General features: G+C 65.0%; 1 protein-coding gene across 2 annotated transcripts; it reads left to right on the top strand.

The window, feature by feature from the left end:
• The first annotated feature begins 1,160 nt into the window (after positions 1–1,160).
• Positions 1,161–8,836, top strand: Tle5 (TLE family member 5, transcriptional modulator). 2 transcript variants are annotated; one of them, XM_076559312.1, is made up of 7 exons: positions 1,161–1,359; positions 2,963–3,060; positions 5,804–5,867; positions 6,345–6,389; positions 6,534–6,596; positions 7,194–7,268; positions 7,893–8,836. In XM_076559312.1, the coding sequence occupies exons 1-7, from the start codon at positions 1,333–1,335 to the stop codon at positions 8,109–8,111; spliced, it is 591 nt and encodes a 196-aa protein (XP_076415427.1). In that variant the 5' UTR covers positions 1,161–1,332; the 3' UTR covers positions 8,112–8,836. The 2 variants fall into 2 exon arrangements, with proteins under 2 accessions (XP_076415427.1, XP_076415425.1); XM_076559310.1 differs by having other exon boundaries at positions 1,166–1,359; positions 7,890–8,836.
• Positions 8,837–15,319: the final 6,483 nt, after the last annotated feature.

Here is a 15,319-nt window from a genome sequence, read left to right as displayed (position 1 = left end):
GGCTGGGTCACTTAGTGAGACCCGTGAAAACCGGCTGGGGCCTGGCTCGGGGGCAGAGTCCAGACCTGAACTCCCAGGAGTGGACCAGGCCTGGCGGCCACTTGTTCCTCCGCCCTGGCTTTGTGGGCCACCTGAGCATAGCAGTCTCCGGTATGGGACAGGGGGTCTTGCTATACCCCTCAGGCTGGCCTGGAATTGTAGGAATCCTCCTGCTTCAGCGTGCTCTGAAGTGTTGAGATAATGGGTATTAGCCCAGGGAACTATTTCCCTTTTATTTTTTATTTTTATTTTTATTTTTTTTCAAGACAGGGTTTCTCTGTGTAGCTTTGCGCCTTTCCTGGAACTCACTTGGTAGCCCAGGCTGGCCTCGAACTCACAGAGATCCGCCTGGCTCTGCCTCCCGAGTGCTGGGATTAAAGGCGTGCGCCACCACCGCCCGGCATATATTTATGTTTTATTTATTAATTTTTTATTATTTTTGAGAGAGGGCTCATGGAACCCTGGCTGTCCTGGAACTCACTCTGTGGACCAGGCTGGAGATCCGCCGGCCTCTACCTCCGGAGCGCTGGGATCAAAGGCTGAGCCACCCACAGTTCCTGTGGCCCTCTTGAACTTTCTGTTGTTTTGAGACAGGGGTTCATGTAGCCCAGGCTGTACCGGAATTCACGGTGTAGATGAGGCTGGCTCCCACCGGCCTCAACCTACCTTGCACCGGGGTTTAGTTTTTGTTGCCGTTTTGAGACCCGGTTTCGATTAGCCCAGGTTGGCCTGGAACTCTCGATCCTCCTGCCTCCACACCCCAGTCGGCGGATGACAGGCCTGGCCCCCATCTGTGGCACCAGGGTCACCGTCCCACAGACGGTGCTGGCCAGTGTGGCACCCCCCAAGCCCTGCCAACCCCAAAGCCCTCCCCGTTCCAGAGAGGACGAGGCGCATCATGGGCGCCCCATAAATGCACCTTGGAGCCCGGGCGCCCAGGCTGTGGGTCTGTGGCCTGGGGGCTGTGGCGGGCGGGGGCTCGGGGGTGGGGAGCACCGAGGCGGGCCTGGGGCCGAGGCTCGGGGCCGCGGCGGGGGCGGGGCGCGCGGGGCCAAGGTCACGGGTGGGGCGTCCGGGCCTGCGCAGTGCCGGGCGCGGCAGGTGGAGCGGGAGCCCGGGCGGCACCGCGTCGCCATTACACAATAGCGCGGGCGGGCGGCGGGCGGCGGGCGGCGGGCGGCGCAGGAGGCGGGACGCGGGGCCCCGGAGCTGCCGATCGGGGACAAAGCGCGGCCGCCCGGCGCCCCCCGAGCCGCCCGAGCCGGGGCGCAGCCCGCGCCCCCCGCGACTGACATGATGTTTCCGCAAAGCCGGCACTCGGTAAGGGGGACCCCGCGCGCTGCACCCCGGAGCTCGCCCTGCACCCCCCCAGCTCGGCTCGCTGCACCCCCCCCCCAGCTCGGATCCCGCCTGTCTCCCCGCCCGGGGCCTGTCCCAGGGGCTCCTCACGCGCCCCCAGCTCCCACAGGCCCGTCCCCCAGCCCGGGGCTCCGTCCCCGGGGTCTTTGCACCCCACAGCCCAGGCCGTGCGTACACCGCCGGCCCAGCGCTGCATCCTTCAGCCCGGATCCCTGAACTTTGATCCCGGCCCCGAGCCTCCCCACCCCCTGCCCATCCCGACTCCAAGGCTCCCCCCCAGGATCCGGACCAGCCTGTCTCCCAGCCCAGGGCCCCGCACCCCACTCCAGCCGCATCCGGCCTGTCTCCCAGCCCTGGAGCTCAGGCCCAGGGCTGCAGCACCCCAAACCCAGGCCGCGCATGTCCTCCAGCCCGAGACCTTGCACCCCCACCTCTGGGCTCTGCACCCCCCCAGGCCCAGCTCGCTAATAGCTCCAGACCGGCCTGCCCCCAAGTCCAAGGCCCTGTACTTCCTTCCACCTCAGATCTGCCTTGTCCCCAAGTCTGCTGCCCCGCACCCCCGAATCCAGGCCCCCCCCCGCACCCCCTGCCTCTCCCTCCAGCTCGGTCGGGCCTGGCGTCACCATCCGGGCCCAGCGCCACCCCCCAGCCTGGCCCTGCGTCCTCCAGCTGCAGGCCCCGCACCCCAGAGGCCTGCCTTCTCCCAGCCCCCATCCTGCACCCTCAGCACCAGGGTGTGGGGGACCCTGCGCCCCTGTAATGCCCATGGTGGCCCTGCCCTGCCCCTGTCCGGAGCCCGAGCCCCCCCCCCAACGCCTGCACCCCCCCCAGCTCCAGGCGCCGTACCCCCCCACACACACATCCAAGCCGGGGCCCATCTTGCCTCCCACCCCAGCTCCCAGTAGCCCTGCACCCGGCACCCTGCTCCCAGCCTTGCCCCCAAGACGCTAACTCTGCTCCCCAGATGCGAGGATCTTACACCCCAACTCCTGGCCCAGTGTCCTCAGATGCCAGCCCTGTGCATCCCCCCTCCCCCCCAGGGACACCCCTCGGCCCGCCCCCGCCCGCTTACCCCCCCCCCTCCCAGCCAGCTACAAACTCCCTCCCCGGCTCCCAGGCCTGTGTTCTCCCCATGGCTTTGGCTGGGGCATGGGGGGAGCCCCACGAGGCCCCCCCGGGGCTGGGCAGCTTTGGGGGGCCCCCTCCTGAAAGAGCACACCGCTGAGGAAACAGGTGTGGTGGGGTACCCCCAGGAAATGTGGGGTGGTAGCTAGGTACGTCTTCCAAGCTGGCTTTGGAAGGAGGCCGGTGCTTGACGTGGAGGGGTTGCTGGGGACCCCTCGGGGCAGCTGGAGGTCAGGGATGCACGGGGGGGGGGGGGGCCCAGATGACCAGCGATAAAAGCGCCCCATTGCCTGGGGGGCCCCCAGCCCCCTCCTGGCTCCCGGGTGCTGCCGGGGCCTGCAGAACAGCGGCCCAGGAAGTGGGGCGTGGGCGGGCAGGGCGCTCACCCTCTCACCCTCCCGCACCCCACCCCCGCACCCCCACCCCCCCACACCCGCAGGGCTCCTCCCACCTCCCCCAGCAGCTCAAGTTCACCACCTCCGACTCCTGCGACCGCATCAAAGACGAGTTCCAGCTGCTGCAAGCTCAGTACCACAGGTGAGCCGGGCCAGGGGGGCCGCACGCACCCCAGGATATCGGAGCTGCCCTGTATTGCGGCCTGGAGGAAGGCTGGGAAGGGGTGGAGGCTGGAGGGTTAGCAGTTCAAGGTCGCCCTCAGCCACTTGGCAAGTTGGAGGCCAGCCTGGGCTACCTGCCGCCCTGTGTTCAAAACCAAACCAGCAGCCCCGTAGTGTGGAGGGGGAAACTGAGGCACGGCGCTCATGGCTTCGGAGGCCGCGTCCCCAGGGAGCGTGAGCCATCGGCCCGGGTTCACACAGCCCTGCTCCCTCTCTCTGCCCAGTTGTGGGGTCGGGGAGCTTGCTGGTGTCCCACAGACCCTCCGGCCGGCGGGCTCCCACAGACCCTTTTCCTGTTTCTCGTATGTGAAACCGATCACCCCGAAGCCCAGAGAGGTCAGCAGTTTCCCAGGGGTTGCACAGCACAGAGGCAGCCTGAAGCTGGGGGGGGTTGGGGAAAGGGTGGCCCAGAGTCCCCATTTGGCCCTGTACCCCAACGGTGAGTGGGCATGGGGGTGCAGGCCCGATGGGGGTGCAGGCCCGATGGGGGTGCAGGCCCGACATTCCAGCTCCCAGACACACAGGCTGGAGGATGGAGGCGTTCTGAGCTAGCCTGGGGTACAGAGCAAACCTCTGTCTCAGAAAACAACAATAACAATATAATAATAATAATAATAAAGACTTTGAAAGACCTTCAGATTTCTCCATGAAAAAGAGGAAATCTCAGATTTTGTGAAGCTTTTTAAAAAATTTTTTTATTATTTTTACTTTTTGGTATTTATTTTGCGACAGGGTCTCATGTAGCCCAGGCTTTCCCCAGCTCCCTTTGTAGCCAAGGATGACCTTGAGCTGACAGGCAAGGCAAGGGTCCAGAGGGGCTTCCTGTGCCAGGCCTGCGAGCTGCCTGCTGGGCCACACCCCCAGCGTTGCCATTTTGCAGCCCCCCCCACCCCCACCCCCCACCCCCGGGGCTCTGGTCTCCCATTTGGATCCGTGGTCGCCCTACTCAGGGCGAGAGCCTGGCTGACCAGGATCGCAGGCCGCTGTGCACCATCCCCAAGGCGAATGCCCTCTCTGAGCTGCTGTGCGCCGGGCCTGGGTTTCCTGCTGTGTGGCGTGAGGGTGAGGAAGTCCCCGTGGGAACGACATCCACACTTGAGAATGAGTTCCCTGGGGATAATTTTAGTCTTTTCTCCCTTTCTCTTGCGGCTCACGGCTGAGCCACACCCAGTCCGGACTTATTATTATTTGTGCGTGCGTGCGTGTGTGTGTGTGTGTGTGTGTGTGTGTGTGTGTGTGTGTGTGTGCGCGTGTGTGTGCGTGTGTGTGTGTGTGAATGAGAGAGAGTTTGTGTTTGTAGCCACCACATGACAGGGGTGCCCCCTCGGTCTCTCGATCCCCTGTGCCCCTGCAACCCTCACGGAGTCGGGGAACAGAACGCAAGCCTGGGCGTCTCAGGCCTGGAGCTGGGATTCGAACTCCAGTCCTTGTGCTTGAACCGCAGTCGCTTGGACCGGCGGAGCCCTGGTGCCAGCCCATTCACAGATACTCAGTTACTTTGTGAAAACAGGTTGGGCTGTGCGACCAGGCTGGACCAGCCAGGGTGGGTCCTGGCCTGGTGAGGGCTTGAGATCCCCTGTGGCTGCTTTTATTTATCTGTTTGTCTTTGTTGTTGTTTTTTGAGACAGGGTTTCTCTGTGTAGCCCTGGCTGTCCTGGATCTCGTTCTATAGCCCAGGCTGGCCTCGAACTCACAGAGATCCTCCTGCCTCTGCCTTCTGAGTGCTGGGATTTTTATTTTTTAGATAGGGTAGTATTCATGGTTATCCTCCTGTCTCTCACGTTCTTAAGGTTTTTTTTTTTTCCTTGTTTGTTTTCTGGATTTAAAAAGAAACATTTCTTACTGCATTTTTGGGGTGCCGTGTACAGGTCAGAGGACAACTTGGGGGGGGTGTCATTACCCTCCTTCCTCTGCGTGGGTTTCCAGGCCCGGTGGCCAGCGCTGTCAGCAAGCCACAGACAGGCCTTCTGACCCCGCTGACCCCTCACAGTCCTGGCTACTCCAAAGAGGAAGCAACTGAGGCCCAGAGAGGTAGAGCCGCTGGCCTAGAATCACACAGCATGGGGACTCAGCTAGGGAGACAGCAGGGCCTGGCATGTAGACGGTTCCTGAAGCCAGGACCCTTAGGGGGCCTCTCCGGCTCCGTCCCACTCAGCCCTGGCCACCTCAGTCTCTTTAGTGTCTGTCTGTGTGTGGAGAATTTCCCTGGACATTTGCCCGGCTGTGTGACCTTGAACCGCTCACTCACCCTCTCTGGGCGCCCACTGAGTCACATGTTAAGATGGAGGGTGAGTTCTGCAGACCTCATCAGTCGCTCACAAGGGCACCTCTGCCTTGGTGGTTATTTCCTTGAGAATGCTCTCATAATTTCACAGCGGGGGAAACCGAGGTGACCCTGCTCGCCCAGGGTTGCAGAAAACCCCGGGGGGCGCCCTTCAGTGCAGCCAGATGTGGTGTTTGGCCGCTTCTCGGTGTGCAGCTCACAGCTGGGGCTCAGTTGGTGATGCAGGCCTGTCGCCCACCCAGCACGCAGGAGGCTGAGGCAGGGGGGGAGGTCGGGAGTTCAAAGTCATCCTCAGCTACCTAGTGAGTTGAAGGCTAGCCTGGGCTACCCGAGACCAGAGAGTTTTTAGCTGGTGGCCGCCTCCCTTGTGTGTCCTCAGCCTCAAGCTGGAGTGTGACAAGCTGGCCAGCGAGAAGTCAGAGATGCAGCGGCATTACGTCATGGTAAAGTCCCCTGGGGGACGCGGGGGTCAGGGCGGGTGACCCCGGGACCCCCACACCCCGCAGGTGCCGGCTACCGAGTCCCCGCGGCCGAGGGTGGCCCGGCTGCCAGCCCAGGGAGTGGCCGAGGTGCGCCGGCCCGCATGCACTCACCCTGGGCCGGCCGGGACCGCTGTCCTGGGTGGCCACAGCCGCAGCCAGCCGGAAGCCACGGGAAGCCCCCGCCAGCCCCCTCCCTCCGGGCTATCGCCCGGCATCTCTTAACCCTTCTGTGACCGGAGCCCTCCCAGCCCCCACGGGACCTGTCGTTCCCCGCAGGGGAGGTTGCTGGGGTCTTAAGGGCATTGTGGCGGGGGTCTTGAAGGACAAATAGGAGCTCATTGGATGGGGGGGCGCCCGCGAGGAATGCTGGGCTGTGCGGTGAGAGCCAGGCCACCCCCCCTTTGGTCCGTGACGCCCTTCTCCCCCCCCCCCCCACAGTACTACGAGATGTCCTATGGGCTGAACATCGAGATGCACAAACAGGTGAGCATCCTCCGTCCCCTCCGCTGCCCCGGTGCCCTGTGACCCCCCCGAGGTGGGCCTGGGTGGCCGCTGGCATGGCCTCAGCCCCCGTGCCCTCCAAGTGCCCCCCACCCAGGAACTGAGGGGGACTCGTGTGTGTTCCAGGCTGAGATCGTGAAGAGGCTGAATGGGATCTGTGCCCAGGTCCTGCCCTATTTATCACAGGAGGTAAGCAAGCCGCCGGCAGGGGGCAGTGCGGCTCCCTCTGCACCGGGCTGGGCGCCCTGCCCTGCGGGCGGCGCAAGGCTTCCCTCTCTGAACTTAGACCCCTGTGACCAGGGCGTCAAGGGGACCCGGGTGGACGGGCGCAGGAGATGGGGTACCCGGGTGGGCAGGTGGCTCCTGCAGACCAGCTTTCAGAAGAGACAGAAGAGATCCCCCAAGCTGGATTCCTAACCTCCCCAGGCCCCGCCCTCCCTCCCCGGGCCCCGCCCTCCCCAGCGCCCTGCCCATCCCAGCCAGGCCCCGCCCTCCCCGGGCCCTGTCCTCCCCAGGACCCGCCCTCCCAGGACCTGCCCTCCCCAGGCCCCGCCCACCCCAGGACCCGCCCTCCCAGGCCCCGCCCTCCCCAGGACCCGCCCTCCTCAGCGCCGCCCCCCTGAGCACCGAGGACAGGCTTCCCTGTGCATTCCAGCGGTCGCCCCTGCACAGAAGCCCCCCCCCCGGTCCCCATTTCTTTGCATCAGTCCCTTTCCCACGTGACTGTCCCTTTGCCTGAGAGGACAGTCACCTGACCCCTCTGTCCCCTCCCCTTGCCTATTCCAGCATCAGCAGCAGGTCCTGGGAGCCATCGAGAGAGCCAAGCAGGTCACGGCTCCCGAGCTGAACTCCATCATCCGAGTAAGTCGGAGCCCCCAGTGAGCGGGGGACAGGCGACCCGGGTGGGCAGGTGACAGGAGATGGGCGACCCGGGTGGGCAGGTGACAGGAGATGGGGGACCCGGGTGGGCAGGTGACAGGAGATGGGGGACCCGGGTGGGCAGGTGACTGACAGGTGACTCAGGTGGGCAGGAGACAGATGATGAGGACGCAGATGGGCAGTTGATTGACAGGTGATGGGAACCCATGTGGGCAGGTGTCTTGACAGGTGCCTGGGGGGGGGGCAGATAACCCAGATGAGCAGGGGACAGGTGACCCAGATGGGTAGGTGTCAGGTGATCGGATGTGTGGTGTCAGGTGACCCGGATGGACAGGGGACAGGTGACCCGGATGGACAGGGGACAGGTGACCCGGATGGGCAGGGGACAGGTGACCCGGATGGGCAGGGGACAGGTGACCGGATGGGCTGGTGTCAGGTGACCCGGATGGGCAGGGGACAGGTGACCCGGATGGGCAGGGGACAGGTGACCCGGATGGGCAGGGGACAGGTGACCCGGATGGGGTCACAGGTAGGCAGATGACCTGGATGGACAGGGGACAGGGGTCAGGGCCCTGTGCTGACCCCGTCCCCCCCACCCCGCAGCAGCAGCTCCAGGCTCACCAGCTGTCCCAGCTGCAGGCGCTGGCCCTGCCCCTGACGCCGCTGCCCGTGGGCCTCCAGCCGCCATCGCTCCCGGCAGTCAGCGCGGGCACTGGCCTGCTGTCGCTCTCCGCGCTGGGCTCTCAGACCCACCTCTCTAAGGAGGACAAGAACGGACATGATGGGGACACCCACCAGGAGGACGACGGCGAGAAGTCGGATTAGCTCCTGGGGAGGGGGGGAGGGGGAGGGGGGAGGGGAGACAGGCACAGAGAGGACTCAGTGTTCCGAGGGCCACACAGCACACCGCTCGGTCACTACCCAAGCTTCCACACCCCCCCAGTCCTCGTTCCAGCCTTCTTGCTGTGCACTGTGGGCCGAGGGGACCCCGGAGGGACACCCCAGGCTACTTACAGGGAGCAGTAAGAAACCCCCCACCTGCAACATTTCCCCGGGCCACCGCCGCCAATCTTGGCCCAGAATGTACACGACGCATCGCTAGCTGTCCCTCTCCACCCTGTGCACCCCGAGTTCCGGTCCCCCTTCTCTGTTTCCCACACTGCACACCTGCTAGGTCCAGACCTCCCCCGACCCCCAGCTCACCCAGCCCGGTTCCCTTGCCCACAAAAGAAAGGGACAGAGAGGAGGCTGTGGGAAGGCTGGGGACTGCAGTGGGTGTGGGCACCCACAGACTTCCCTTCTCCCCTGTCCCAAATAAACGTGAGGGTTCTGGAGTTGGTTTGTTTATTATTCCGTTTTTGCCCTGTATTCTTGTCTTCTAAGAAAGGGGATTTAAAGAAAGAAAAAAAGAGAAAGTTCAGAAGTGTCCCACGCGTGTCTGTGTATATAGTTAGCTTTGGTGAGTCGTCTTGGTCTCCCCGGGAGACGGGAGATTGCTGTACTGAGGGTGGGTCTAGCTGTGCCTTTAAAATAAAAACATGAAAAGGTTGGCCGCTGTGTCCCTGACTCTGTCTTGTGGGGTGGGGACCCCTTCCCTCAGGACACCCCCTGTCCCCGGACAAAAGGCCCCTCGGGCGAGCAAGGACCCCAAGAGGGTGAGCCACGGACACAGGGTCACACAGCAGAGCCCACGGGTGTGCAGAGGTGGCTGTGGCATCCATGGGGACGTCACCTAGGCCTGCTTACCCTCCGAGAGACGCCTGAGTGCTCCCTGGAGCCCTTCCAAGCTAGGCCGTCTGTGGGAAGGTTCTGGCAGGAATCTCCATTTGTTTTTGCTTCATTTTTTACATTTACTGGTTTACTGTGTGTGTGCGTGTGTACGTGTGTGTGTGTGTGTGTGTGTGTGTGTGTGTGTGTGTGTGTGTGTGCGCGTCCACTCAGATGCCGTGCGGGAGTCTGTTCTCTCCCACCATGTGGGCCTGGGGATCTAACTCAGGATGTCAGGCTTCGTCGCAATCAGGGCCATCTCAGGGCCCCTGTTTCTGTTGGACTGGTTTGTTTGTTTTTTTGAGACACTGTCTTTCTGTGTGGCCCAGGCTGGCCTGAAAACTCCTCACAGAGATTCTCCTGCCTCGGTGCCACCGGCCCAGACGGCCTTTGTGTTTGGAGGCACGTTATTGCTGGAGCCCAGGCCTCAGGACCACGAGGCCCAGAGTTCACCCTGGATCCTGGGGTGCTGCGTCCACTTGGGTTCTTTAGCCAGAGTCCAAGGGTCTAGGGCATCCGAGGCCTCTACCTCTGCTCCTGGGAAACCAGCCGGAGGAGCCCGGGTGACGGGGACCCTCGCCTTTGCCCCAGGGCTTCTGCGGGGGTGGGGGGCAGTGTCCTGCCAGCAGCTGGGGGTGGGGGGACCCCAGGGAGAGCAGCACACAGCCAGCCTGACCTTGGGTAGTTGATCTGCTGATGGGCGGGCTGGTCTTGTCGCCTGATACGTGGGGGAAGATGGGGTGGGGTGGGGCAGGATGGAGAGGGGGTGACCCTCCGAGCTCCTCATGCCCAGTGGAGAACTGTGACCCCCCCAAGTGCTGCCCCATGTGTAGTCCCCCAGGGGACCTCCCACCACTCTGTGCTCTGGGGTCAGCTTGTGGCTCGGGGACTCTACCCCAGGGCCGGGCCACTCTCCGGGACCCTGGGCCCCCACCCTGTCCCCAGCAAGGAGTGGACACCCAGGCAGTGACTGTCCCCTCCTCCTGGCCTGGGAGGCTGCCCCCTAAGATCCATCCTAGGGTGAAGACGGTAAAGTGGGTCTCGGAAATGACTCCCCTTTCCTGTGGTGTAGACAGGAAAACAGACCCACTGAAGCTCAGGAAACCACACAAGGCTGCAGAAGGATGCTCGGTCCCCTCTGGGTCGCCACACTTTCTGTTGGGGGCTCTGCAGAGTAAGTGGGGGGGAGCAAGGCAGCACCCCAAACCAGCACGCCATTAAAGCACCTCCGTCCCCGACGCTTCAGATGAACAGGAGATGCCCAGAGACTGCAAGCCGCCGGATAAGGTCACACAGCCAGGCACACGCGGGGACACCCAACTTTTAAAGAGCCGTTCAGTGTATGCGGAGAAAAGAGGGGCCGACAATAGTGACGACGTGGAGAAGGGGGGACTGAGTGGTGGGCAGGGGCGGCCACCTCCTCCTCCATTGTCGTCCTCCTGTCCTGCTGCTCCCCCGACGCCCACAGGACGCCCTCGGTGACAGGACTCGGCCCCTGTGGTACCGCTGCTTCTCCAGGGTCCAGAGCGCCTCCGGAAGATGCTCGGGATCTCAGGACAGAGGGACACGGGGGTCCTTGTGTGATGTCGGGGGCGGGGGGGGGCAGCGCACGATCGGCCGGGGCGGGGACGCAGACCCCAGACACACGGAGAGGGACACGGGGGTCCTTGTGTGATGTCGGGGGGCGGGGGGGGGGAGCACACCATCGGCCGGGGTGGGGACGCAGACCCCAGGCACACGGAGAGGGACATGGGGGTCCTTGTGTGATGTCGGGGGCGGGGGGGGCAGCGCACGATCGGCCGGGGCGGGGACGCAGACCCCAGACACACGGAGAGGGACGTGGGGGTCCTTGTGTGATGTCGGGGGGCAGCGCACGATCGGCCGGGGCGGGGACGCAGACCCCAGACACACGGAGAGGGACGTGGGGGTCCTTGTGTGATGTCGGGGGGCAGCGCACGATCGGCCGGGGCGGGGACGCAGACCCCAGACACACGGAGCCCCGCGTTGCGGCCGCTGCCGACTCCCGGGGTCCCCCCGCAGCTCTGGCTCTGATTTGCACCCCCTCCTCTGTTCCCTCAGGCTGTGCGGCTCTTTATTCTTTGCTGTTCCTGCTGGGTCCCTCCTCCTCTCCCCACGTGTCCCCTCCCCACCCTCCCCTGCAGACTGCTCCACTGCCAGGCCCCCGGGGCCAGGCCGCTGGCTGCCAGCCAAGCCCCAGACAACCTTGACCGCCTCCTGCAGCAACCACCTTCCTCCCCTGCCCTCCCCTCCCCTCCCCTCCTCCTCCCCTCCTCCCACGTCCTGTCCACCCTCCTCTCCTCTCTCCCTCCTCCTCCCCCTCTCCAGCTTCAGTTCTCTTCCTCCCGCTTACCCAAGCCCTCCTTCCAGCTCCCCCTCCACGGCTGCAGGGCCTGCGGGGCGGCTAACGTCAGGTGGCCCGTGTCAGGGTTTGGGGTGTCCGGGGCCCCCAACGCAGGGCCGTGCAGGGAGAGACCTCACTGTGCTGCTTGGTCCCCGACAGGTCCCTGGGTCCGACCACCCTGCCACCCAGGAGGCCGAAGGAGGGACGAGGCCCAGTAGGTGCGGTGGGCGTGACTTCCTGGGTTCATCTCCAGCAACAGAAAGGCGCCCCCCGCCCCCCAAAGCCCTAGACCCTCGAAATGCACTGACCCAGCCCTACCCTGCAGCCATGTTCTTTTCCTGGCTGACTTCGGCATTTGTCGGGCACCTAGGTAGGGCAGGCCCTGACTCCCGGCACCTTCCCCCTCAGGGACCCCACAAATGGAGGTGAGGGCCAAGGTAAGAAAGCAGGAGCGGATTTCACAGTGACCGGGGAGGTGGCAGGAGTGACTGGGCCCAGGACCGCAGGTGACCGGGATGTGACCGCCAGCAAAGCACCTGTCTGTCACCTTAGGCGGGGCTCCACCCTGACCACGCCCCAGCCCCTCACTGGGGGATTCTAGGCGGGGCTCCACCCTGACCACGCCCCCAGCCCCTCACTGGGGATTCTGGGCGGGGCTCCACCCTGACCACGCCCCCAGCCCCTCACTTGGGATTCTAGGCGGGGCTCCACCCTGACCACGCCCCCAGCCCCTCACTTGGGATTCTAGGCGGGGCTCCACCCTGACCACGCCCCCAGCCCCTCACTTGGGATTCTAGGCGGGGCTCCACCCTGACCACGCCCCCAGCCCCTCACTTGGGATTCTAGGCAGGGCTCCACCCTGACCACGCCCCCAGCCCCTCACTTGGGATTCTAGGCAGGGCTCCACCCTGACCACGCCCCCAGCCCCTCACTGGGGATTCTAGGCGGGGCTCCACCCTGGCCACGCCCCCAGCCCCTCTATGTTCCTTCTGCAGCAGGTACAAGGGTCCTGAGGTCCCTGCATGGTGAATTACCAGAGTCCTGTCACACGCAGCTGAGCAGCTTGGGAATTTTTCTGAAGGCGATGGGAGCTATGGAAGGTCTTGAGCTAAGGGGAGAATGTGGGGTTCACATTTAAGTGGGTGACCACGGATATTGGGGAGATGAAGTCACCGGCTCTCTGGGGTGTGAGAGTGTAGAATGGTCGCACTGGTTAAGCATTTTCTTTTTTGTTTTGTTTGTTGTTTTGGCTTTCCGAGACAGGGTTTCTCTGTGTCGTTTTGGTGCCTGTTCTGGATCTCACTCTGTAGCCCAGGCTGGCCTCGAACTCACAGAGATCCCCCTGCCTCTGCCTCCTCAGTGCTGGGATTAAAGGCACGCGCACCATGCCCTGCCGTCAGGCATTTTCTAATCTCACTGTAAGTCTTTTTTAGAATCTCCAGGTTAGGGAGGAGGTCTGGAGCGGGGTCCACTTGGCGCAGGGTTCAGGGTTCAGGGTTCAGGGTTCAGGAGCCCCCCTTGTCCGTCTAGCCGCTCAGTTACTGCCTAGGAAGATGTGACCTCCTCCATCCTCAGCCAACCCCGGTGCCTCCCGGCATGCCCAGAGGCAGCCCACCCTCCCTCTACCTCCAGGCCGCCGCAGCAAGAAGCAAGGGGCCCCACAAGCAGAGGTCAGGGCCCCCACCCCACGGCCCCCATTGTGATCCGACCAGCGTTTAGTTAGGGAAGAGTTCTGAGAGCCAACTCCTCTGCTGTCTGCAGCACCCCAGCACCGAACACTCGTGTTCAGGAAGGAAGCCTTGGGGGATTTTCTAAGCAGCCCTGTGCGTCCAGGCTCAGTCTGGCCGGGGCTCCTGCCCTCCCCAGAGCCCCGTCATTAGCCCAGCCCAGGTTACGGCAGGGGGCGCCTCTCTGGCAAAGTCAGGCACTAAGCTTGGGGGAGGGGTGGCGCCCCCGGGTTCTTAGGGAGACAATGATTGTGCGTGCGCGCGCGCGCGTGCATGAGTGTGCGGGATTTTTCTTCCCCCCTCTGCCAAGCCTGGCGGGGAGCAGGGGCTCGGAGGTCACCCGCGAGCCCCGGGCCAGCAGGAGGGGGCCGGGCCTGGCCGGTGGCCCAGCGGCTCAGCTGGGGGCGCGGGGAGGGGGCGGCTGGCGCTGTCGGGAGCCAAAGGCTTTGGCCTCCCCGAGGGAGCCGCTTTCCCGGCCCGGGTCGGATCAATGGGCTGTAATTATACCGCGCCGGGCCGGGAGCCGGCGGGGAGGGAGCGGGAGCTGGCAGCAGGGAGCGGCGGGCGGGGCGCGGGCGCCGCGGGCCCACGTTACTTTGATTGACAGCCCGGGCGCGAGGCGGCGCGCGGGCGCTGCCGGGAGACGTAGTTTTTCCCCGGGCCCGGAGCCCTCGCTCGCCCGCCTTCTCCCCTTGGAGTCGCCACCGCGGGGAAACCGAGGCGGGCGCGCCCCGGGGCGGGCGCAGGTCCAGCCTCCCGGCCCCCCGTGAGCCCACTGCACCCCCCCACCCACCCCCAAATGTCAGCCGTTCCCTCGGCGTCCGAGGTGCCTTCGGAACTCCTTGCCTCAGTTTCCCTATGTCTACAGCAAGGCCGAAGGACGCTCTGTCCGCCGAGCCTGGCAAGGTGGCCACTGAGGCGAGGGGCTTATATATATATATTTCCAGCATAAAATGTTTTGAGGCACTAGCCCATGTGGGTGTCCTCCTCGCCACCATCCTCCTGCCTCAGCTTCTCAAGTGCTGGGGTAGCAGGAATCCGCCACCGCCGCCGGCTTCCAGGGCCTTTTATTTTTTAAAAGGGGGCTTTTATTTTTAAAGGGGGACTCGCGATGCCTCGGGACCACCACGAGGGTCCCCGGCCTCCCAGGGCGGGGGAAGCCGCGCGCCCCGGCTCCCCGGGAGCTTCCCCATTGGCCCAGCGGAGCCCACCGCTTCCTGTGATTGGCTGCCGGGGACCTGGCGCCCATTGGCCAGCACGCCGCGTGACGTCAGAGACCCATGTGGGCGCTGCGGGCGCCGATTGGCTGGCGCGCCCGGCCAACCGCGGCGGAGATAGGCCGGTCCCCGGCAGCGGGGCGGCCAGTCTGATTTAAGGTGGACCGGGCAGTCCGGGTCCCGGCGCCCAGGCACGGCTCTGCCCTCCCTCCTCCGCTTCCGGAGGGCTGCCGAGGCAGGGGCGCACTGCAAAGGGGGGCCCCGGGCCCAGGCTGGCTGCGCGCTGCCCCCACTTCCCGGGGTGGTGGGGTTCGGTCCCCCGGGGAGCCCCGGATCGCCACCCCCTGGCTCCCCCGGACGCACGGCCGCGGGGCGGGGGTCCCCTCCTCCAGGGGGGTCCCCGCGGGCCCCCGGGGGGCTGGCTCTGGCCTTGGGTTCCTTCCCGGCCGTGGGGAGCCGCGGACGGTGGCCTTGGGCTCCTCTTTGATAAGATGCGGCCGACGGTGCGGGCCAGGAGGGGAAGGGGGTCCCGGAAGTGCGAGCCCACGAGAAAGTCCCAGCCCGAGCCAGAGCTCGAGTCAGGTCACCACGTGGGGCAGGGGTCCTGGAGCAGGGAAGGCGCCCGGCGTGGCCTGCGCACGGGCTGCGAGGAAGGGACCGAGCCCCGGGAGATAGGGAGCCGCAGAGTGGAGCCGGTTAGAGCGCGAGGTCCCTGGACGGAAGGGTGCCGCGTGGGGCCGGGGGCCGGGCTGCAAGGGCTCCCGTGCAAGCCTGGCGGCCACGCGCGCCTGCGGCCCTGACCCCCCAGAGGGGGCTGAGGCCAGCCTGGGGTGCCGAGAGCAAGCAGGCTTGACTTGGGGAGACGGCGAGCTTTGGCCCAGGCGATGGCGCAGGCAGAGGAGACACGGGGGGCCGCCTGGCGCCTGCGCCCGGGGTGCGGCACCCTGTCCCCGCAGGCTC

The sequence above is a fragment of the Peromyscus maniculatus genome, chromosome 22, assembly GCF_049852395.1.
Source record: "Peromyscus maniculatus bairdii isolate BWxNUB_F1_BW_parent chromosome 22, HU_Pman_BW_mat_3.1, whole genome shotgun sequence".
In the NCBI taxonomy this organism is placed as follows: domain Eukaryota; kingdom Metazoa; phylum Chordata; class Mammalia; order Rodentia; family Cricetidae; genus Peromyscus; species Peromyscus maniculatus.
The sequence above is the reverse complement of the archived record's forward strand: the minus strand, read 5'-3'. Positions and strand labels throughout refer to the sequence as shown.